Source organism: Anthonomus grandis, chromosome 4 (assembly GCF_022605725.1).
Source record: "Anthonomus grandis grandis chromosome 4, icAntGran1.3, whole genome shotgun sequence".
Classification (NCBI taxonomy): Eukaryota; Metazoa; Arthropoda; class Insecta; order Coleoptera; family Curculionidae; genus Anthonomus; species Anthonomus grandis.
The window spans coordinates 29307465-29331732 of NC_065549.1; the positions used below are offsets into that span (position 1 = coordinate 29307465).

Sequence of the window (24268 nt, forward strand, 5' to 3'; positions counted from 1 at the left end):
TACAATATAGAGTAATTCAAAAATAGGATATTGCAATTCCGGAATAGAAAAAAATAAAAAAAAACGAAAAACAACTGACTATTTATTTATTTCGATGGCACATTCAATTTACAAGAGTATAATAAAATACATAATAATAACAATAACAATAAATATAACAATAATCAATAATATGAACATAACTATAGCAAAAATAAAAAAACAAAAAAGCAAAAAATATAAAAACGTAAAACGTGACCATATAGACAATTTTCGCACTTTAGTTCTTTAAGTCTTAATTAAAATGAATTAACAGATCGATCTACGATGGGGCAAGATTAAGCTCGTTAAGTTCACTCATCGCTCTGGTGACTGGAGAAAAAAATCCGTAATTAGCATGATGGAAAGGCAAACGAAACCTAGCAGAATTCTGACATCTATTATTGATATTGCCATTGAATGGTACAGTTTTCAAAATATCAGGGCAATACAAAACTCCATTTAATATTTTATAAAATTTGATTAAATCTGATCGAGTTCTCATTGCTTTAAGACTATCAATGTTAAATATATCCTCTATTATCTTATAATTAATATAAACATTCTCGTAAATGTTAATGTCAGCCTTGAAGGCTAGCGAATGAAGAAATGCTTTTCGAACGGCTTCAATTGCTTCCACATGGTTAGAATAAAAAGGTGACCATACAGGTGATGCATATTCAAGCCCAGAATGAACAATTGAATAGGAGAGCAAACAAAAGACAGAAAATTTACCAGAGCTACACACAGCAAAACCAATATTACGCATACCCTTATTTATTAACAATCTCATCATAATAAGGCACAAATGTCAATTTACTAGTTTTTATTTGCTGTTCTTTTCTCTATGGATAATTTTTCTAATAGACAGATATAGGAGACGCCGGTGAAATATAAACTGCAGCTAGAACAATCTTTTTACCACCTTAGGATATTTGCACAAATAGGTCTTCGAATGCGGGATTATTTACTTTAATTTTACTCGCCTTAATACACTTTCTCAACGCTATCATTGTACCATCACCTCTGGCCTTCTCTGTTATAATTGGATTACGATCATTCCTAATGACGTTAAAGTCTTAAAATCCCAATTCAGCATCAGTAATATCATCAGTAAGCCAGGACTTGACAATGATTCAGATATCATAAACGAAAGACTACGTCACAATTCAGGAATTTTTGTGCGAGCCCCACCAGTGTTGTAAAAATAAATATTTAGTTTTTTTGGCTGTTTTCCTTTTTTGTGGCTATTATTCTTCAATGTCCTTGGCATCCCATTAATACAACGGACACACAAATTTTCTTTAGTTGCAGACCTGACTTCGAGCTCTTCATATGCCTTTTTATTTCATTGCGCTGCAAAACAGTTAAATCTGCTTTGATAGGGATTTCGGTGTTGTTTAAAAAACCTTTATTCTTCAAACATACGATGCAATAGCTGGATTAAATAAAGAAAATTTGAGAGGTCCTATTTTATTATTAACATGCCTACCCAAACAAAATGCTTTGAAATTGTCGCCCTGAAATCCATTGCATTGCTCTCCGGAACGTTAAAAAATATTACGTTCTTTAACCTAGACGTTCGATCCTGGATTTTTGAATAAACATCACCTGCACCATTCTTCTGAGAAGATTTTAATTGCTGCATTTCCGCGACTAGACCAGTTAGCATATGGTTCTGCTCAGTAAGAGCATTAAAAATTTGTAAAATTATTAATGCTTCATCTTCCATATTAATAATTTATTTGTTAACTAACTTATCTTTCATTTTAGTCAGAGATAGGTTAGAGATAGAGATAGGTATTAAGGTATAAGTTATGCCAGGAATCAGATAGTGACCGCTCTGACCGAGACCGAGAGTCAGAACTATTACAAGCTGAAAAGGAGGATACAGAGTTTTGAACAGCCTGAGGAGATTTTTTCACCGCTGAATAGGTCGACCAACCTCTTGCAAATCGAGAGATATATGACATACTAACCCTGAGTTCACTGTATTTATCCTAAATCCATTCACGATTTTTCTTCTTTCTCGTCTCGGCACAATTAGATACACGTCGATTCTATTGTACGCGATTTTGGAAAAAATGTCTTTGTAGATTTTGCAAACACTGATTCAGACCCCATTTTGTACCTAAAGACTTTGCTAGCAACCCGGCAATAAATAATAAATAAATTGATATGCTCAGCAAACCGTGTTTCTGACCTAATCGGGTATTGCTATTTTTATCGACACTCGTAAACAACACTTGTAAAACACTTATAACACGGGAGGATGGTTGAGATTTTACTTGCAAAAAAAGAGTATTTACTCACAGGTTTTTAGCGAGATTCACAATGTATTATATATAATTATATCAAATTATGTTACAGTTAACCATATACCCAAAATCATAAATAAAACCATATAAAAATCATATAAAATTATTTAAATAAATTAGATAAATATCAAAACAGCTTCCGTATTACGTGCAACGTTGCCACCAACATTTACGGGCACATTAAATTTAAAGTAACAATTAATTTTTTATAAAGAGGTAGGGCAATGTATTAATAAATGCTAAAAGTGGTTTTCATTTACCTCCGTGACTAAATATTTTGCTCAAATTCATCCTCATATTTTTAATCATGTCTCGACTTATTTGCTGCATTCAGCCGTAATCCACTCCCAAAGATACATGGAATCTGAATTTGTACTAAACTTCGTATTTTACTTTCCAAATGCCCCCAAAGAAAGTGTACTAAAGGACTTGTCGATTGAATGTTGGGACATTAATTCGCAAAATTTCAACCTTCTATCAAAATCTTCATAAACAAATTTTATCTTGTATAGGGGTGAAATTTATTATCGTTCAAGATTCTTTGTGCCCTTGTAAATCCTGAAAAGTAGCGCCAGTTTGTTCAAAATTGCTATTTCAGCTTCATTTTTCACTGGTCGATTTTTTCGATGACGATTACGATAATAAGTAGATCGAGTTGCTTCAAATTTTCTTATCAAATTACCTACATACTTAACCTAAATATTTTTTTCTGGATGCAACGCATTAAACAACAGGGTAGTAGCTCTTGCAATGCTCCTAATTATGGTAATACACTTTTATTATTCCTACTTTTTCTTGAATTTAATAAATTATTGTTAAATGTTTATAACAAATAGATACGTAACTTGACAATTTAAATTAATAGTCTAAGTTTTCTTTTACTTGATGATACTGACTAGTGCTAAAGTTCTTCCTGACAACCATGATTATTATTTTCGATGGCCAACATTATATTATTAGTACTAGGTTAGTCGAATTTTATTAACCTAAATAGCAGCAATATATATACAGCAATTAAAGATAGCTATAAACTTTATTCTACACAAGGTACTAAAAATTTCATGCAGAATCTGAAATTAAAAAAAAATGGGTTTCTCTTTAAAAATCTAAAGTGTGACGCAATATGATATTGTTAAATCAACCTGTATTGTTCAGCTATAGATGAAAAGAAGTCCGCCTAAAAATTAGCGTCTGCAATCGTTTTTCTCAAAATATACCAGTACAATCGGAATGCGACTATTTCGTTTGACCGTCCTGTATGCTGGGTTTGCGAGGAAAAATTAGAGTCATTTGTTTATCTTAGAGTCGGGCGACTTTACTAGTCACTCTACTAGTCCCGCTTCTACGATCGACCTTTAAAGAAGTTTATTATTAAGATGTTATAGGAAGCATGTTATTAAGACTCATGCGGAGGAGTTCCGCCCTGCTGAAAAGATCTCCAGCACAATATCTCTTAAAATATTAGAAAAAATAATAATAATTTTTATCATACTAATATATAGATAGTTTTGCTTATTAACTTTTTTCATTTCATAAAAGGGCATTTATCTAGAATCAATACTTTGAAGCAAATTTAAGATTCAGTTAATTATTTCTATCATTGTCTCGCAGTAGGGCATCTTAGATTTAAGTCGGCCTTTATCAAGGCCGATTGACACTTCTAAATAATTTGCATCTTTTATAGGCCGTCGATTTTTAAAATTTTTTAAATAGGCTCTAAAGAACGCTTAAAATTTTAGCAAAAGTAAAATAATGTAACAGGTTTCGATCAGAATGCCTTGTATTATGTCAACTCTTTTCTTTAATAGCATTTTATAAAATAATTAAAGTGTTATAGCAAGTAAAAATTAGTGACACTAACTTATTATTAAACTTAGTTTTTTAAACATCTTTATTTATTTATTTATTTATTACACTTTCACAAACACATTGGAATTGTTAATATGGGAAACACAAGAAATAACATGGAAATTACATGTTAAGAGTGCTTACTAAGCCAGTAAAGGCGAGAAAAAGAAAGACTACAACTAAAATATACTAACTAAACAAATTAACAATATAAAAAAATATAAAAAACATATAAATACATATAGCAGGTTCTAAAACAAATATGTGTACTACGTATACTTTGAAGTACCTAAAATCACAAATCTAATTTGTCCTACAGAACTATTAAAGAAATCTATATCACATTTTTGTATATATGCATTACTTTGGTACATCATTCGATTTATACGTGAACTACTTGGAGTTAAACATTGGAACAGCTTTTTATTTCTTATTCTTATAAGTTTACTTTAGGAACCACAAAAGTTATGTTGTTAATTAAGGAACATTTCTTATACTTTAAATTGTTGACAATATTATATAATTAAATAATAAATTATAAATAGTACACCATTTAAACTTCGTTAAATACTTAATCTAACCATACTAAATTCAGTCAGCATACTTTCATAACAAATCATATAGGGACAGGTATTATGAGTTCTTAAGTATAGATACCTTAAAAACCTCTTTTGCACTTTTTCAATCATATCAATATGCACCAATGACTGTGGTGACCAAATAACAGAGGCATATTCTAAATGGGGTCTAACCAATGTATTGTATAACATTATGATTGATTTTATTTGTTTAAAGTTTTTAGTGTTTCTAATTATAAATCCAAGAACTTTATATGCTTTATTTACAATAGCTTCATAGTGCTGGTTAAATTTAAAGTTTGACTGCATGTACACACAAAGGTCCCTACATTCACTTTTCCTGCTTAGTGACAAATTATCAATCATGTATTTAAACTTGGTACATTCCGTTTTCGTGTAAAAGTTAAAACATGACATTTACCAACATTTAATGACATTCTATTGACCTTAAACCACTTAGACACTGAGTCTAAATCACTCTGCAACTCATCACAATCTTTAATAGATGATATATGTTTAAATAACTTAAAGTCATCTGCAAACATGACACACTCAGAACATTCTATAGAATCTGGCAAGTCATTAATAAAAATCACAAACAGTAATGGACCAAGGTTACTGCCCTGTGGCACTCCAGACACTGCCATGTACTGCACAGATAATTCTCTACCCACCTTAACCAGCTGAATTCTTTTCTTTAGATAGGAAGCTATAAATTTACGTGCAGAGAAAAACCGAATTTACCCAGTTTAGTGATCAGCAGACCGTGATCAACCTTATCAAAAGCTTTTTCACAGTCCGTCATGATCTCATCTAACTGCTCCTTATTGTCAATAGCCTTAGCTGTCGCCTCTGTCAGAAGGTCAAGACTGGTGACAGTCGAGACACCCGGCAGGAAACCATGCTGCTGCAGAGCAAATTTATTTATAAAGGTGTTCAAGATATCTGGGTATAGAATGTTTTCAAAAAATTTTGCAAGAGAATTGAGAACACTAATTGGTCGATAATTGTTAACCAAACATTCATCTTCCGATTTAAATATTGGAGTTACTGTTGCATACTTCAGCATTTCAGGAAATGTATTCGTTATTAGACACAGATTAAAAATTGTTTTTAGTGGAGCACACAAAATATCAGAACATCCCTTATAAATATAGGAAGGTATGTGATCATTACCAGTGGCCTTTTTTGGCTTTAATTTTTTGATATTTGCTTTAATGTCGTCGTCAGATATAAGAGAAAACATAAAACTGCCGGAACATTCTTCAAATTTAGGCTCCTCAGACTACCGGAAAACTGACCCAAAATATGCACCACTAACAGAATGACCCTGAAATAAAACCTCTGTCGGAATATTAGGTTTTAAACGTTTAGATCTTATAAGGTCCCAGAAGGTATTTGGGTCAATAAAAACATTGTTTTCAACTGTATCATGATACAATTGCATTTCTTATGTAGTTTGATATTTGATTGTGGCCCTCAGGGTTTTAAACTGCTTTTTAACCTCCAAACTAGCATCCCCTTTTTTTATTTGTTCGTGGAGTTTACTTTTTAACTTTATGTTTCTTTTTAATTCTGTAGAAAAATAAATTGGATAGCTACTACTTTTGCAAATGTCGCTCTTTACTGTTTTTTTCGGTATTGCTTGATCCAAGCATTCATATACCTTTTTGTAAAATAGATCAATACATATGTTTACATCTTTAGTTACTTCAAGATCTGATTAGTCAACATCCTTCAATAAATTATACAACTTATAGAAATCACCCCTTGAATATTCATAGATATGCTCACTGTGAGGAAGACTTATTCTCTTTTGTTGTGATATATGCAGAGTCGTACTAATGGAGGGATGGTATGAATCCTCCGCTAAAATTGGACTATCGCAATGTTTTATTAAGTCTAAAATGTTCATATTTGACAGTACAAGGTCTAGTTGCCTTTGCATTTTGTTATAAACAGAGTTGTGTTGATTAAGATTGTAAAAGTTTAAAAATTTATTTTGAAAACTTACTTTTCTCACAACCTTCCGTTGAATAAAGTGGTAAATAGAAATCACCTAAAATTATTACATCTACATTCTTATTCAAACAAATATTTAAAAAAATATGGCAGCAAAGTGTGTAGAGATTCTACACACTTTGAGATTAACACGTTTCGATCAGAATGCCTTGTATTATTTCAACTCCTTTCTTTAATAAATACAGTATTTTATAAAATAATTAAAGTGTTATAGCAAGTAAAAATTAGTGACACTAACTTATTATTATTCTTAGTTTTTTAAATCTAACATCTTTATATTCAAACAAATAATAAAAAAAATATGACAGCAAAGTGTGTAGAGATTTAAAAGGCCTTTAAAACGATCTCCTAACTACCCTTCTACTGTAAGGGTTTTCTGATAGGGAAGGGGCTCAGTTTTAAACACCAAATTTAATTCCCGTGAATGTGTGTTTCATTGTGTGTCAATTTCGTAATAGTGATAAACACGAAAAAGCAATAGTTAAAATTATTAATCTAAAAAGAAATTTTCCCTCATAAGATAAGTAGAGAATTTTTTTAATAAGATAAGTAAATAATTAAGATCATTAGTTCGGCAAGTTTAACTAAGGGTTATACCCAGTCTTAACTCAATCATTAAGTCCTTTTAATAATAGCTTAGCTTTTATGTTTTTTCTCTGTTTTTAATTAAGTAAAGGGTTTGAAATTAGGTTCTAGAATGCCATTCAATTGATACTGCATTAATTAGTTGATATTCTAAAAGGTTAGAAACAAATCGTAAATCGTAATCAAAATAAAAAAATTGTATAAAAAGCTTGTACAGGAAACTAACAATCCTTCTTAAGACAAAAGATTCAAAAAACATTTAGAATATTACAAGAAGAAAAAGACGTACAATAATTAATCTTCTTTAAAACTAGTAATTTGCATTAAAGTTATCTTAGGACCATGAAACTGCTCTGCCAAGCCATAAGTACACATTTTTTGCTTAACATATACTTTTATTTCTTTGAAAAAGGAAAAAATAAAACCTATTATTTCGAACAGAAACTTAATATACACCGTTAAAAGCATATCTTTATCTAGGACTAATACAGTATTGTGCATAAATATAGCAACAAGCGATGTTTTCAAAAATATTATTTGCTCCTTAATTTATTCCATATTATTTCTTTACTTTTAAGTACACGCCTCTGTATTATTTATAAATATACCGAGATATCATAAGAATGCCAATGCAGAGTAAGGAACTTCATGTTTGTTTATTTAGACAATGTGCATAAATATAGCAACATTCTTGTTTCGCATTTATTTTATCAGTTAAATATCGATTTACCTGCTGTAAAGTTGTTATTTTTGAATCTCAGAATTAACTTAAAATGGGTCAAAAACCGTTTCTGGTGATGTAAGAAAAATTATTGTGGAGCATTACGAAAATGGTGTTAGGCAGAGTGACATTGTAAGAAGCTTACTGCTTCACAGGTCAATCGAATCCAGAGTTTCCAAAAAATTTCGTCTTACTCGAACAGCTGCACCGGCGCCCATTCCTGGTAGACCCAGAAAAACATATTTGTGGATGGATAGGCAGCTGCTACGAATTTCCAAAAAAAATCCTTTTTTGTCTTTTTCCCAAATTTTGGCAAAATTAAAAGAGGGTGGAGGAGTAAACCTCAGTTCCAGTACCATAAGAAGATTACTTGATGCCAACTTACCTGCTCGCCGCCCCGCCAGAAAACCGTTACTCTCAAAGAAGAACGTCAAGGCTCGTTTTCACTTTGCCCAATCTCATATCCACTGGTCTGTAGCTGATTGGAAAAGTCGTATTTAGTAACGAATCTAAAAATAATTTATTCAGGACTGATGGAGTGATGTACGTCAGACGCCCCAGTGAACAAAGATTAAACAAAAAGTACATTTGCCCCACAGTTAAACATGGTTTCTCGGCTGGTGGCATGGGACCCATAGTAAGAATAGTGGGCAAAATGGATCGTTTCATGTACAAAGACATTCTGCAAACACATTTAGTGCCATATATGGATGAAGTCATGCCAGTAACAGCCATATTTCAGCATGACAACGATCCAAAACATGCTTCTTAATTTGTTAAGAGGTGGCTATCCGATAAAAAAATAAATGTAATGGTCTGGCCATCTCAATCGCCAGACCTAAACCCTATAGAGAATTTATGGCATTACATTGACACAAAATCAGGCACCTAACATGCTCTAATACAAATATTCTCTTTGAAATAGTGGAAAAGGCTTGGAAAGAAGTGAACAATGACTATATTATGAAATTAATTGAGTCCATGACAAGACGATGTGCAGATGTTATAAAGGAGAAGGGGTTCTACACGAAATATTGAATTGATTTTAATTTAGTTGGGTTATATTTTTTTAGAATCAAAACTATTTTTTGTTGCCATATTTTTGAATAATAAATTTGCATAAAACAATTTGGTGGTTTATTTATTATGATACTAAAAATATGATAATATGAAAATATAAACAGGCTCTAACTATTCTTGTAAATAATATATAAACCTTACTTATAAAATAGATACTAAAAGATATATAACAGGAAAGTTCAATGTTGCTACCTTTTTGCACAATACTGTATCCTTTTTTCTAAAACTTTTATTTAATGCTGTTTAAAAGCGGATAGCACATACAGTTAAAATATTTTTAATTTACAGCCTTAAATGGTACTAATTATCTATTATAATAATATTTAGTATGACACATTATGATGTCCGTAATACGTGATAAGTTTTATATTTTTATATTTTTATGTACCTCTAAATAAAAACAGATTAATTAAATTTTGTTTCCTGGCATGAGAAATTCAAACTTTACTTCGATAACAGGCAAAATCACAACCAAAAACTTCTAACACCATAGTTAGTACCTATGCCCTTAATTATTTAATAGTATTTGTGTCAATATATATCCTTGTAGATCAAGGTCACAAAGAAATTTAAAAAAATAAATTTAATTGTTAACCGTACCTGACATAAAAAGCAATTTTGAAATTATGTTAATAAATTAATAATAGTAGAGTCCTATTTTTATTGAAAATGCATTTTATTTTCATCTAAATTTATCAGAATTTAATCATAGTATCAATGTGACGAGGATGTCGATTAAATTAAAATAGGTTATAGTATATATTTTATAGTTGTTGGTATTTCTCGTATATACAAAGCTTAAAGCGTTTTTTTGAGCATTGAAGCTAATAAGAATATTTACTTAAAATCAAACCTTCAATTTTTATAGGTAATAAAATGATTTGTTGTGTTCCGTTACGAGAAAAAATGCAAGACCACGGGTTGATCACCATACTCGCTGGAGATCTGGTATCGTTCGTCCAAATACCAATTTTAGGTTCATACGTGTATATTGTTTGGTTGTAGTCATCTGCTTCAAAAAATGTATTCATTCTCACTTTTGTCCCGTTTGATTTTATCATCTAATTAATTAAAATAAATTATAATAAACATATTTTTTAATCACGTTTAAAAAATATATTAATTAAATAATATAGAGTGTTCATAAAATATCATTGTTAAATAACTTCTTTAAAGGAAATGCTTACTTTATTATTTAAAATAAGTAAACCCATGCTTACAAATATAATTTGTAAATAATGACTATATCAAAGCCATTTATTATTATAGACTTGTAGATAATTCGATAACCTATAACTTGATATGTTATAATTGATTGTAGATTAAAAAATTACGGAGCTATTGAGAAAAAAAATTAAAAAAAAAACACATAAATTAACAATAATATTACATAATTATTAATAAGTTATAATTCATTGGCCTAAACGAATAAATCAAAATATAAGCACATACGTCTATGCGAAGGTAGCCAGAATATAGATAACTATGACACTTATAGTCGTATGAGCTTATAAGCTATATGAGCTTGCATGCTAAAATATGAGATATTCTGGTCCTTAATGATTAATAATGGCTCTAATTATACAACGAATGTGAAGCCAGTGTTGCCACTTCACGTGTTTTAACAGATTTACTGTATCCAGGTGACATAATGACATTATCGGTTCCGTAATAATCAAATATTTAACGTGTTTATATAAAACCAAGATCGGAAGACCACCTAACCTAACCTAAATTTAACTATTCCATATAACCAATAATTATAACCCGCCATCTCTTGGCAAATGGTTTTGGCGAATAAAAAAAAATCTATCTTTAATTTTTCTGTTATATTTCGTGAGACCACACTACGTAAGAAAGTTAGTTTGTTTCTTTTTCTTAAAATATTTTCTGCTAATCACCTAAACTTTTCTGATACTCTTTCTTTGCCTGATATTCTTTTCCCTTTTGATATTTATTTTGTACTAGGTTGTTCCCAAAAAAAAAACTAAATAAATAAAAGTCGACAATTTCCTGTATATAAAAAACATAAACAATTAGCAGTAAGCCACCACATCAATAAAACACAAGCTCGAGGTTAGTCAAAAGGTCAGGCAAAGAAAATAAGTAGAGCTTTTACGGTATTCGTGTAATCTTGCATGCCAATGAACATGTAGTTTCTCCTTACGTCGATGTACATTATATTATTTAAATCAATACTTAAAGAGAGGATTAAATAAAAATTAGAAAACAGAAATCTTTGAAATTACATTATAAGTGCCCCTTTCTAATTTGTCGACCCCAATTAGTCTCTAAAGAACGTCTTCTGTCTGATGATAAAGAGACGGAAAGAGTACTGCTGGGTATACACATTCGTGCGTAAAGTGTAATTTTTCATTTCCTAGAAAATAGTAGAAAAAAATGACTATTTTTTAAAAATTGCGTTTTCTTTTGATATTAATTAGACTTCATTTTGAAATTCCTTTAATATCTCAGTATATATTGGCATAAAAGTGTTAAGCCTGGATATATATTGAATATACAAATATAATATACAAATATTTTTTATCGTGAGGCGAAAAGTGTTGCGTGTGACCAATAGAGAGAAATCTGTTGTGTTGTTATGAATTCATAAAGAGTTACTTATTTTATTAGGTATTACAACACTACTAGCAAAAATCAACTCAGAAATACTATCTCACACGCTCAAAAATTGAAAAGAAGAAGAACATAGACTTATTCATGTATTTAAAAGAAATATGAACCTAAATCTTTTATTTATTAACAAAAACTAAACCTTTTAATGAATTTGTGAATGTAACAACAAAAATTTACAATGAAAATGAATTTATTAAATATGTAATATATAAAATTCCTTGTACTTGTGGTAAATTTTCCATGGTGTAGGTGAAACCTGTAGACCATTACCAAAAAGAATTAATGAACATAAATCTTACATAAAAAAACAATGATTTTTAAAAATCCAATATTACACAACATGCATTCGACTATTAATCAATCGTGAAATTATATAAACAAGTATTTAAAGTCTTGTCGAGTTATGAAGGAGTTTTGAAGAAAGTATTAACGAAAAATTAAAAAAAAAAGTATATTTTATTCACATTTTTAATTTAATTTAATTTAACTTTATTTACCTTGATAACGGTAGTAGATATAACTATCGAAATGTTGGTTCAAATTAGGTATTTTTATTAAAAAATTAAGTCTTTCTCGCTGTTTTTATCGTTTTTAATTTTAATATTCATAACAAAGTTAGGTAGGAGGGTCCGGTAAAGTTAAAGGGACGTCTAAAACCCGATTTTTTTTTAAAATTTTTTCATAGAATGTTGAGTTTGAACATTTTATTGATAAAAAAGTGAGGAAAGTAGAAAAATGCAACATTTTAAAAATTATAAAGGATTTTCTACTTACGTATAATTCACAATTACACCCGGCTTAACTACACTATTTGCGACTAGCCGTCACGTTGATCATTATACAGGGTGTTTGGCGGAGGGTTAGCCAAAGTTGGTGGGCATATAGATAGGCTCAGATAAAAGATATTTTCTTAATAAATTTGTGTTCTAAAAGTCTCGGGTTTTTTTATATCATTGATTTTGTGTTATTTTCAGGATTTTCAAAAAATTATGCCTTTTGACATCTTTAAATTTTTTCAGCATATTTTTCACGTTTTTTTTACATTTGTATTTAGTCTGTAATGTATCCTGAATCTAAAAAAATCAATATCAAGTACAAATAATACCGAAATAAGTCGTTTTGAGCTCAAAAAGTTAATACAAGTAGCAAAAAAAGTTATGAAAGGTAACTTTAACTTGACGCAAAAAAAAAACTAAAATCTATCAAGATGTTAAGGGCAATAAAGTAAAAAAAAATATTTTTTTAATTTTATGTATTTATTTCAAAATAACAAATGTTATTAAAACTGCGCTCCCCTGGCTCTAATACATGCCCTACGTCGCCGTCGCATTTTCACTATCGTAAGACGAAGCCGCATCTCTTTTCTGATAGTTTGAAGAGCGGCATCGATTCTTTGAATGGTCAAATGAGGAGAACGTGGAACATGCTATGGGATTAGTGATAACAACAATATGTGCTACATATTGTTGTTGTCATTTGACATTTGTCATTTGTCGTGGTGTAACTTTTTAGCTTTCTTACGTACCCAAGTCGTTAATTTAGTATTGTATCGTTTCTGTAGTTGTTATTGTTATATTATTATTGTAATATAACAATATTGTAATATAATACTGTTGTTATTGTTGCTGTTAATTGAGTTTTTATATTTTTTTGTGACTTTCCTTATTTTCGTATCATTATCGCCACAATGGCTGCATACACTACCGAAGAATACGCCGATATTGTCTTTGCTTGTGGAAGAGCCAATGGTATTACGCGAGAAGCACAAAGAATTTATGAGGAGCAATACCCCAATAATAGGCGTGTGCCCCGCCCCACAACAACACTTTTGCTAACACTTTTCGTCGATTAAGGGAAACAGGGAATCTATATTTTCAAGAACCGAGGATCAATCGGAGGCAGTTGCTGTAGATGAAAACGTAATTCGCGCATTCGATGAGGATCCCATCACTAGTACAAGGAAAGTAGCTACAGATCTGAACATTTCTACATGGAAAGCATGGTCAGTTGTCAAGACAGAAGGAAGGCATCCTTTCCATTACACGCCAGTGCAAGGTAATTTCATACTACATCAACAACTTAATTCCGCAATTTTGCCGTTTTTCTGGCATCGTGATTGTAGAAGACTATGAGCGACGGGTACAATTTTGCCGCATTTTGCTTCACGCAGACGTTGAAAATTGACACTTTTTAAAAAGCATCTTATGGACAGATGAATCAACATTTACACGTGCGGGGATATTTAACCAACATAATTTACATTATTGGGAAAACAAAAACGTAAATCCGCATTTGACCAGAGCCAAGTCTTTCCAAACAAGATTCAGTGTTAATGTTTGGGCAGGTGTGATTGGGAGATACCTCATCGGTCCACACTACTTGCCGAGAAACCTCAACGGGGACAATTACTTACATTTTTATGGGCTGATATACCCATATTTAATGAAGACGGGCCAATCGTTTTCCAGAATGACGGGTGTCCTGCACACTATCGGGTCGCCGTTAGAGAATTTCTGGACAATACTTTTCCCAATTCGTGAATTGAAAAAGCAGGTCCCATCGCATGGCCTCCACGGTCCCCTGATTTAACCCCTCTCGATTTTTACGTATGGGGACGTGCGAAAGAACTCGTGTACGAGGTGGAAATTGACAATCTAGACCACTTCAAAGAATCAATGCCGCTTTTCTAACCGTCAGTGAAGAGATGCGACTTCGCCTTACGACAGTAGAAACGCGACGGCGATGTAGGGCATGTATAAGAGCCAGGGGAGCGCAGTTTCAACAAAATTTGTAATTTTGAAATAAATACATAAAATTTAAAAAATATTTTTTTTTACTTTATTTTCCTTTAAGTCATGAATTGTGGCAAGTTAGTCGGCTTTGTGTTACACATATCATTGAAATATATATATCATTGAAAAGAGTATTAACTGGAGATGTTTTTAAAACTACCTGAACATCTTGATAGATTTTAGTTTTTTTTTTGCGTCAAGTTAAAGTTACCTTTCATAACTTTTTTGCTACTTGTATTAACTTTTTGAGCTCAAAACGAATTATTTCGGTATTATTTGTACTTGATATTGATTTTTTTAGATTCAGGATACATTACAGACTAAATACAAATGTAGAAAAAACGTGAAAAATATGCTGAAAAAATTTAAAGATGTCGAAAGGCATAATTTTTTGAAAATCCTGAAAATATCACAAAATCAATGATATAAAAAAACCCGAGACTTTTAGAACACAAGTTTATTAAGAAAATATCTTCTATCTGAGCCTATCTATATGCCCACCAAGTTTGGCTAACCCTCCGCCAAATAACCTGTATATGCTATTAATTTAAATTTAAAGCCTTAAGTAACCAAAATCTGTAACTTTAGAATTTGTAACTTTTTTGAAGGATTTACATCACTTCTTTAGGTCATAAACAAAAATGTCCACACGCAAATCGGGAATATGAAATACGGATTATTTAATAAATAAAAAAGACTATCAAATGTCACTTACGTCAACAAATAATATTTTATTATTTATTGGGAGTGGCTACTGTACTAGTACGATAATTGTAATTTTCTGTCGTGTCTTATTATAGGTAGGTATTTGTTTATTTATAAAATCGTAATAATAATATAAGACAGGCGCACATGGGACTGTGTGGTTGACGCACATGTGGAGTTGGGATTGCAAAAAGGGGTTGGAACCTTGGGTTGGCGCTAAATAGTGCGTTAGAGAGTCGTTTGAGCCCTATTTAGGGAATGGGATAATAGTTAGGAAATGGGAATTATAGGCGCAAACACGGGGCTGCCGCCTTTGTATACATACAAGCTTACATGCATACAAGCGTACGCCCCATGTGCATGTAAAGTCGCAATCTATATTCTTTGATATGAGGGAGGTACCCCTGTTAATCATTAGATTATAGTTTTAGATATAAGTTCTTATGGTTGCGCTTTGCTATTTATATCAATGTTTTAGTAATAAAAATAATTGTTGTTTTGACTATAAGTTAATTTACATTTAACCTCATCGTTATTATTTACCTATTAATAATTAAATGTCTTATTTTTTTTTCAAAATGTCTACTTATGATATATTAAATTACATAAAATATCAAAAAATTTAAATAAGTAATACCTATTTTTTAACACTATATAAATGTGTTCATGTAATATAAAATCTAACTATATTATGCTTTTATTATCTAAAATTGAGTCCACAGCCAACCCATCCAACTAAAAAGTGTTCCAGATAAAACCAAAAAATACTACTAGGGACATAGTAAAGCCACTCCCATTTTTGTCAATAAGGTTGTTTTATTTTTCATGTATGTAAATTACAAAATATATAAGTATAGGGGCACAAAGCGATAAAAAATCCTATAAATTTACAATTTTAGCCCCTCTAAAGTTCCAAAATTGTTCCAACATATATATTTTTTAATTATAGCAAAATCAAGAGCTAAAAAACCTCATGCAAGCCGGCAATAATTAAGTATTTAACGTTTGTAGAAAAATCTTCATAATTTCCAAAATTTTTGTATTTTTTCCAATCACCCTCATTTTTTAATCAATATTTTGACCACACTCAATATTCTATGTAAAAATTAAAAAAAAAAACGATTTTTAGACGTCCCTTTAATTTTGCCGGACCCAGGTAGGATATTAAAAAGAAGAAACGAGCTCAGAGATTAATAGATTAAACCTCAGCTCCTAGTATATCAAAAAATCTATTATACCTCAAGTAATTTATTGTATTTAAAACTTATTAAAATTAAATTAAGTATAACGAAAGGTATCATTAAAGATTTAAGTTCATATTTCTTTTAAATACGTGAATAAGTTTATTTTCTTTTTCTTTTCAATTTTTGAGCGTGTGAGATAGTATTTTCTAACTTGATTTTTGCTATAAGTGACGTCACAGATGTAAATAGCTCCACACTTTGCGGAGCTATTTACATCTGTGGTGACGTAATACCCAATCAAATAACTAACACCAATAGAGAGGATTTAAAAATGTAGTACTATCTACGAGGACTTCTCTTTTATATCCTAAAGTAAATATTTTACGGACTAAAATGTCTCTAAAGAGCAAAAAAATTTAACAACCTTATCGTATACCAGTGCTTTTTTCTGAGAAATTATTTGTACTTTTCTAGTTTTGTAAATTTTGCTGATAGTATTATATTAATCATTCGACTTGGTGGCAAAACTACTCGGCTCGTGATACATTTGTTAACCCGATAAAATATTTTATTATTTCTTTTAAATTAATAAATAGTGAGTCATAAAGTACTTGACGAAATCACATATGTTGAGAAGACTTCTCAGTATAAACATATGCTCTAAATAAATAAAAATTTTAGATTAATCTTAATGGGAAACGACTTTAATATATTTTTACAGCTGATCTAATTTCTACTAACATTTATTCAATAATATGATCGAAAATATGTGATATGAATATATATTATTTATTTGTAAATGATTGCTATTAGGTCAAGTATAATATACCAAAATAATGTACATACGCGTATGTAGGAGACTTTTATAAATATACAGGTTATTAACAGAAACATGAACTGAAATACTTAAATATTTAATAGTTTCTATTAGCATTTTAAATATTATATACAGAGTGTCCCATGAATAATGGAAATAATTTAACAGCAGATTAGCTTTGATGAGGTTAAGTTAAATTTTTTCTAGAATATAGCCTAGTCCGAAAGTCAAAGGCAACCAAGATACAGGGTGATAAACTTAATGTAATTTTTTTGAATTTTGTCTTAAACTTTATCATTTATTCTTCGTTTTTAACAAAATTTGGACAATGTTTTTTTTTAAACTACGTCACTGTCAGGGCTTATTTTCTTGTCGGTTACTTTTATGACCTGTTAGAAAAAATTCAAACTTACTAATTTAGTAACGTTATCTATTATCTTTTATTGCGTTATTATTGTTTATTCTATTAGTTATATTATATTGTTACTTATTGCATATGACGTGAAGTCAAAGACCTTGTTTCGCATGAAGTCAAGTACATTTTAAATAAAAAAATAAATTATATCAAGCATAAAAAAGATACGAAGTTTAAAAAATCAGAATCTTGCTGGTGGCTCTCTATATGACATAATTCTAAAAAAGGTTAATTTGCCGTCTAAAAAAAAACTCATTGTCCAAATTTTAATAAAAGCGAAAAGTAAATGATAAATTTACGGCCAAAATTTAAAGAAAGAAATACGTTAAGTTTATCACCCTGTACACCCTTGACTTCGGACTAGGAAAATTTTACTTAACCTCTTTTTTTTAAGGAATCCGCTGTTAATGTATTTACCATTATTTATAGGATACCCTGTATACAGGGAGTAGTAATTATTATTAAGTTTTAAACTATTTGAACATTTTCTGCATTTTTTATTACTCGCATTTTTTTCATGGCACAAAAAGAGTGCAAGAGACTGAGATCTTAGGGGCTTCATTCATTGGAATAATGAATCCCATCAATCAATATTATTATCTGACATACTTAATTATCCAAAAACTTATACAAACCATTTTTTTTACGAAATGGTGTTTTATCTAAAAAAAATAATATCAAAAATTACCAAAAAGATGGTTTTTAAGATCTGTTGTTACGCTTTATTTTTTAAATAAAATCAACTAAATAAATAGAAATGATTTTGCCACTAATTTAGTTTTACATTTATCAATGCAATAAAGAATTAAACCCTGATCCTAATGACGTATTTTAGTTCTTAAAGAGAAAATACCGTACATGCTCCAGTCCAGGCTTATTAGTGCAGTTTAACCCCAATTTTTTAGGTTTTTGGTTCTTGGCTTATGAAATATCTAGTTTTATGATCCAAATTATCATTGGCCTTTAAATTTTTAAAAACTAGAGTTCTGACCTTTCTGATATTCTATAGTTCTTTACCTGTAGAACTCTAAAAGACAGATTTGATCTAGGGCATGCTGTATAATGGACCATCCAATCTATAACTTTAGTGTTGTCGGAGTATGACAATTTTTTCTATGCATATTCACCTTACAAACCTATTGCCTACCGAGAGCAGTCTAAACCCACAAACATTTCGAATTTTACTAAAGTAATCATTTTTTAATTAAGCAATTTAACTTATGCATTTCCTTACAATAAATTCACATAGATACCGTACATATACTAAATTTAGACCAAGGGAAGCTTGTCAATATGTCTTCAACATGCTCTCATATTAATAGAGGAAAGCTGGTGGGAAATTAACACATTTAACTAATATATTGTTTTTATAACATTTCGCCGATCCGTATATTCGTATATTTAGTCATTTTCTGTTGTAATTGGAGTAACTGGGTTTTTATTCATCAGGAAAAAAGTATATATGTTGCTACATATTTTATTAAATTTTAATTAAATCCAAGCCGCTCTGTTATAGTGGTTACTCTACAATAGTGGTTACTGCCAGTAGGCTCACTTATGAGTAGATGTACTTGCGCAGTTATTTGTCATAAATCCACATAAAGTGTATTTCCATAGTCCTAATTTTTTATTATTTTGCCTGGTTCTCTTTACTTTAGTTTATTTCATATTTTTTCTTATATTTAATAATTTTGCACAGCGGAAGTCCATTCTGATATAACTAACACTTATTATAAAGCGACCCAACATCTACAAACCTAGTTAATAAATATGTAAATATAACGAATTTAACATATAGGAATCTCCGAATAAAGTTAGCGCACAATTCCTGAACAACAATTTAAAGCCACAAATACATTAAATGCAACCACTTTCATCCTGTAAACATATGATAAAAATATTCAAAAACTAACTTTAATAAATAAAAGTTGTTTGATAACATTTATCTAAAGGCCATAGTGAAATTATGAGATTTTCGTTTCCCCTTTAGGTTAATTAATATTAATATTTATTATCAGTTAGCATAACATAAAATATTCATTATATATTAGAAAATTAAAGAAGTTAAAATTTAAGGATCAATGATTAATATTAGACAAAACTATTATTATGTCAATATTGATTCAGAGCAATTAAATACAGATTTAGTACTTTTAAAACGGCATTTTTATTAGCTTACCTGATCATCAGTTCCAAAACTAATAAGTTCCACATCAATATCAGGTGCGGTAGGTCTACATGGCAAGGTAATATCACTAAACTGGGTTGCGTACCGAGTTTCTCCATTATGTTCTTCTACAGAAAGATGTTCGGAGTCTACAAATGGGTGAATAAATTTAGAAACTTTTTATGCTGATAAATGTTAATTGTCATTAAATAAATCGATCTAAATTTAAATATTTCGTCCACAGAAATTTTGTTAAACAGGAAAAAATAGAGATAAGCATTATTTCGGTTCCAAATATACGGATATACGCAACAGATCATGCTAAATTAAAATACTATTATTATCTCATGAAAATTATTTCGACAAAATATAAACTTGCAAATGATAGAGTGGCTGCTGAAAAGATCCTCGTTTCATAACTAAGCTGTCAAGTAACCATTTTTTGCACGAGGTAAATAAGCAAATGTAAATAACAACAACCCAACCATAAATATGTATTGCCATAATGGCATAAAAGGCAACTAACAACACAACTAAGCAGCATATATTCCTTTGGCAGTAGTTATACATATATTTCTTGTTCTAAATGGTACCACTACGGTTATCTCAAAAATGGAATCATCTCAGGAAGAAAAACTTGCTTATTTTTTGATCTATGATGCTGAATTTTCATTGATTTTCGATATACAGTGAAAAATATCAAAAATGCCTAAAATATATTTTATTGATAACTAGAAAACTATCAATGATAAAAAAATGGTTTGTTTACTTGTATTTCTTGCTACTTCATAATTATACATAATTTTACTAACTATTTCGATTATACGTTTTAATGAATAGATTAGTGTATGGTTGTGCATTAAGACCAATTTTTCTCTAGCAGAGATCCCTTTAAACAATATTCACCATAGATAATTTATATACTGGGATATCAAAAGTAGTCTAAGAATAATAATATTAATTTATTATTTTAGAACATATGTTTATATTATGATCTTAAAAGATATTTATCAAGTAATAAAGCTTATCCGACACAGACATTCTAATCGCTATATCGCATACGCATGTGTTATAATATAGAAACCAACCAAATTTAACCAATGATATAAATGTATGACATAATGTATACAAAAATGTAAAAGAAATAATAATTAACAAAATCTGATAAAATATGGAATCTAAATTACATTAAGATGGGGATTCTTTCCACCACCCATCATTCCCACTTATTCCATATCCATATATCGAAGTAACAATGCCATCGACGTCGAATAATTTTTGTTTATGAATACAAAATTTACTCCATTTAGTGCAAATAATACAATTTAAAATCCGGAATACAACCTATATACATATTGCAATTACTAAAATATGCAATGACGATATATTGTAAAGAGCTTTAATTTTCAACCTTTTAACCGTGAAAAGGTGAAGTATGTTTGTCACTTAGAACCTAAAATATAAGATATTTATAGCATATGCTTACCATTAACATAAACGTAAATTTGGTCCATGACTTCCGGCATGTCTTTATATTGGCAAGTGTAATATCCTACAAATGGATAGGACATATTGGTTACTTCTAACACAGACCAGTAAATGGAGTCATTATTATCCAGAACGACAGAACTTTTAGGCAAAAATGTTGTCCATGTAGCTTTTTCGCCCTAAAAAAAATGTATAAAACTAATTACTGCATAAATGCGAGTCGTACTATATTCAAAAATAACATTCAAAAAGAACAAAATGTTTAATTAAATTCATACTAACATGTTTATGTTGTTTTCCGCCTCTTTATGTTTGAGGTAAAGTAAAAAGTCAATCTTATACATATTACTTTAAATGCCAAAGATATAAAATTCTTGGATCACCTCAAAGACATCAAAATCACAATTAAATTAAAAATAAAGAGGGAATCTAAAAAACGTTCTTGTGAAGAACGTTAATATAGGAAAATATAAATGTTGATCTCTAGGAAGCCTAGTCATACTCGACGGTTCAAGTAGACAGTATCTATCAGAGGAGTCCAACCATCTTGCATCTACCAACGTGTGCGTCATGAGAATATTCTATCAAAAAGTTTCAACTATATGTAATAACGATACTGATTTCAGCTACCATATATGAAAACAAAAATTACATTTACTGAGTCCTGTGTGAGTGTACAGACTCTATATAGTCGAGAAAATAAAAAGCCCTTGAGAACAAAAAAAAAGAAAAATAAACTAAAACGAGAAAAGTCTTCGAATCAGGGATAGCCAAATACGCTTTATAAAATGATCACAATAGTCATTGGATTGAAGCCAAGATTCTTCGAAGGCAGCAGCACTGGAAAAAGAGAAGACTACAAGCAACCTCTCACAGAACAGAGGAGTCTTTAGCAAATCAAGTGTAGATTCAGCAACCATTACTGGGAGGTTACTATAAAATATGGCGAAGCAAGTTCACTTTTCATATATATTTGCACAATATTTATGCAAACATACAGCGTGACACGTCAAGTTAAGAATGTCCGTTAAGTCGTTTTATACCATCGGATAGATGACATTATTAGATGAAGTTTTATTTAATGTCCCTTAATTTACCACCGAGGTTCTCAAGCTTCTTTAAACGGAACTATCTTTTTTCTTTTATATTGATTATTTAGAACCGATTTTAGGGATATTCCAGAAATTTTACTGATGATACGATCTTATTTTCGATTCACACATAAAAAAATTATAAATGAGAATTATACATAAAATGAAATTATTGTATGATCTGCTAAATTGATGACACATTTTGTTAAAAAGTATCAAGTGTTCTAACATCTTATTCGCTGTAACTTAAATGTTGACATTAGGAAGTTTAGTTTAGTTTAATTTATTCCTTAAAATCACCTTTATGAATCGTGATGCAGCCTCTTAAGTATTAAAATCATATTGTGAAATAACACGTGAAAAATGCAAAGTGTATTTTGATATACAGTGTAACAAAATTCAAGCTTGTGTCTTTTGGATTAAATCAAGCAAAGAAATGTCTCTAAAAATATTTCTATATATGCCTATGCCTATGCCTTAGATTTTTGACAATATTTTATAATTTTGACAAGTATATTGTAAATGGCTAGGAGTAAACCCTATGAATTTTTTTTCCAACCTAATATAACCTTAATCGTTCGACTACTCTATCTTACTACTTCTTCTGAATATCGCAAGCAACCTTCATTTACTGCCATTTGTTTAGCAACTGCTGCTTAACAATAATCTTAGATCCCACATCTGCCCACGACCTCACCCTATCTTCGATTGCTCTTAATGCCGTTTCTTAAGATTAATTGTTTCTCTATATCTCACTTCCAAACGAATGATTACTCTAGAGATATACCCAAAATTGATGGGACCTCTGACTTTTCGCAGCTTCAATTATTCCAAGTCTCTGAATTTCTTCCCAGATTATGTACCAGTATTAGTGCGTAAAGTAACTAATTCACGTGACTACTTTACCAACTGCATTAAAAAGGTAAACTTAATAAACTCTGAAAAGTACGTAAATTGGGTACTTTACACACAGTAATAGAAAAAATAGATTTTGTTTTACTCTGCACTAGACTAAATATTACAGATAATGTTCCACATAAAACTCTATACGGCTCTTAATTCTCGTCTCCCCCTCTTATCTTTCAAATGCATTTATATAAAAATTTGAAATTTGGCACACATCATTAGCAACTTAAATACTACTTTTTGGTCCTAGCTCATTTTGCAAAACTGGCGTCGGCATTGTAAATGGCGTCCCGCCGCCATTTTGAACAATAAAATTAAATAGAAAGAAGAGTCATGTGATACATCGTTTGAAAACTCCTACCGATTGCTTTATGGTCCCAGAATATTAAATCATTATTACTACCATAGAAAAATGGCAGCCTTTCAAAATCTTATTTTTCGCATTTTTATTTCCATTTAAAATAATTAAACTTTAGGTAACACAGCAATATAACTATTTCACTACAAAAGATGTTGAAAATGTGCACCACTATTAACTTACACCATTACCAAGACTGTAAAATAATATTTTGAAGAACTCTTAATGGAAGTGGCAACATCAATAGTGCAACATGCATCAATTATTCTTTAACATAGATCGAAGATAGATTCTGGTTGGCTGACGTAGACTTTTTGTTTCAAGTAAAAAAAAAGTCCAGAGATGTAAGAAACTGTGGCGACCTGGCTGGCCACTCGGTAGGCCTGGACTACCAATCCGCCGATTAGAGTAAGTATTGATCAAACATGTTTGCTAAAGTGAGGCTTCTTGTTGAAAAACTGTTTCCACCTCAAATTTATGAGAATTGTATTTAATATTCTTAAGAATTAGTGGTTCTACTGCATTTTTCAACATATTT

General features: G+C 30.3%; 1 protein-coding gene across 1 annotated transcript in view; it reads right to left on the reverse strand.

Moving 5' to 3' along the window:
* The window catches only part of LOC126735786 (vascular endothelial growth factor receptor 1-like), a 96307-nt gene that overhangs the window by 45311 nt on the left and 26728 nt on the right, over positions 1–24268 (reverse strand). Inside the window, exons 3-4 of the mRNA XM_050439893.1 lie at positions 21374–21554; positions 19900–20036 (exon numbers count right to left, since the gene is read on the reverse strand). Coding sequence (XP_050295850.1) covers positions 19900–20036; positions 21374–21554 — 318 coding nt within the window. The remainder of the gene's footprint in view (positions 1–19899; positions 20037–21373; positions 21555–24268) is intronic.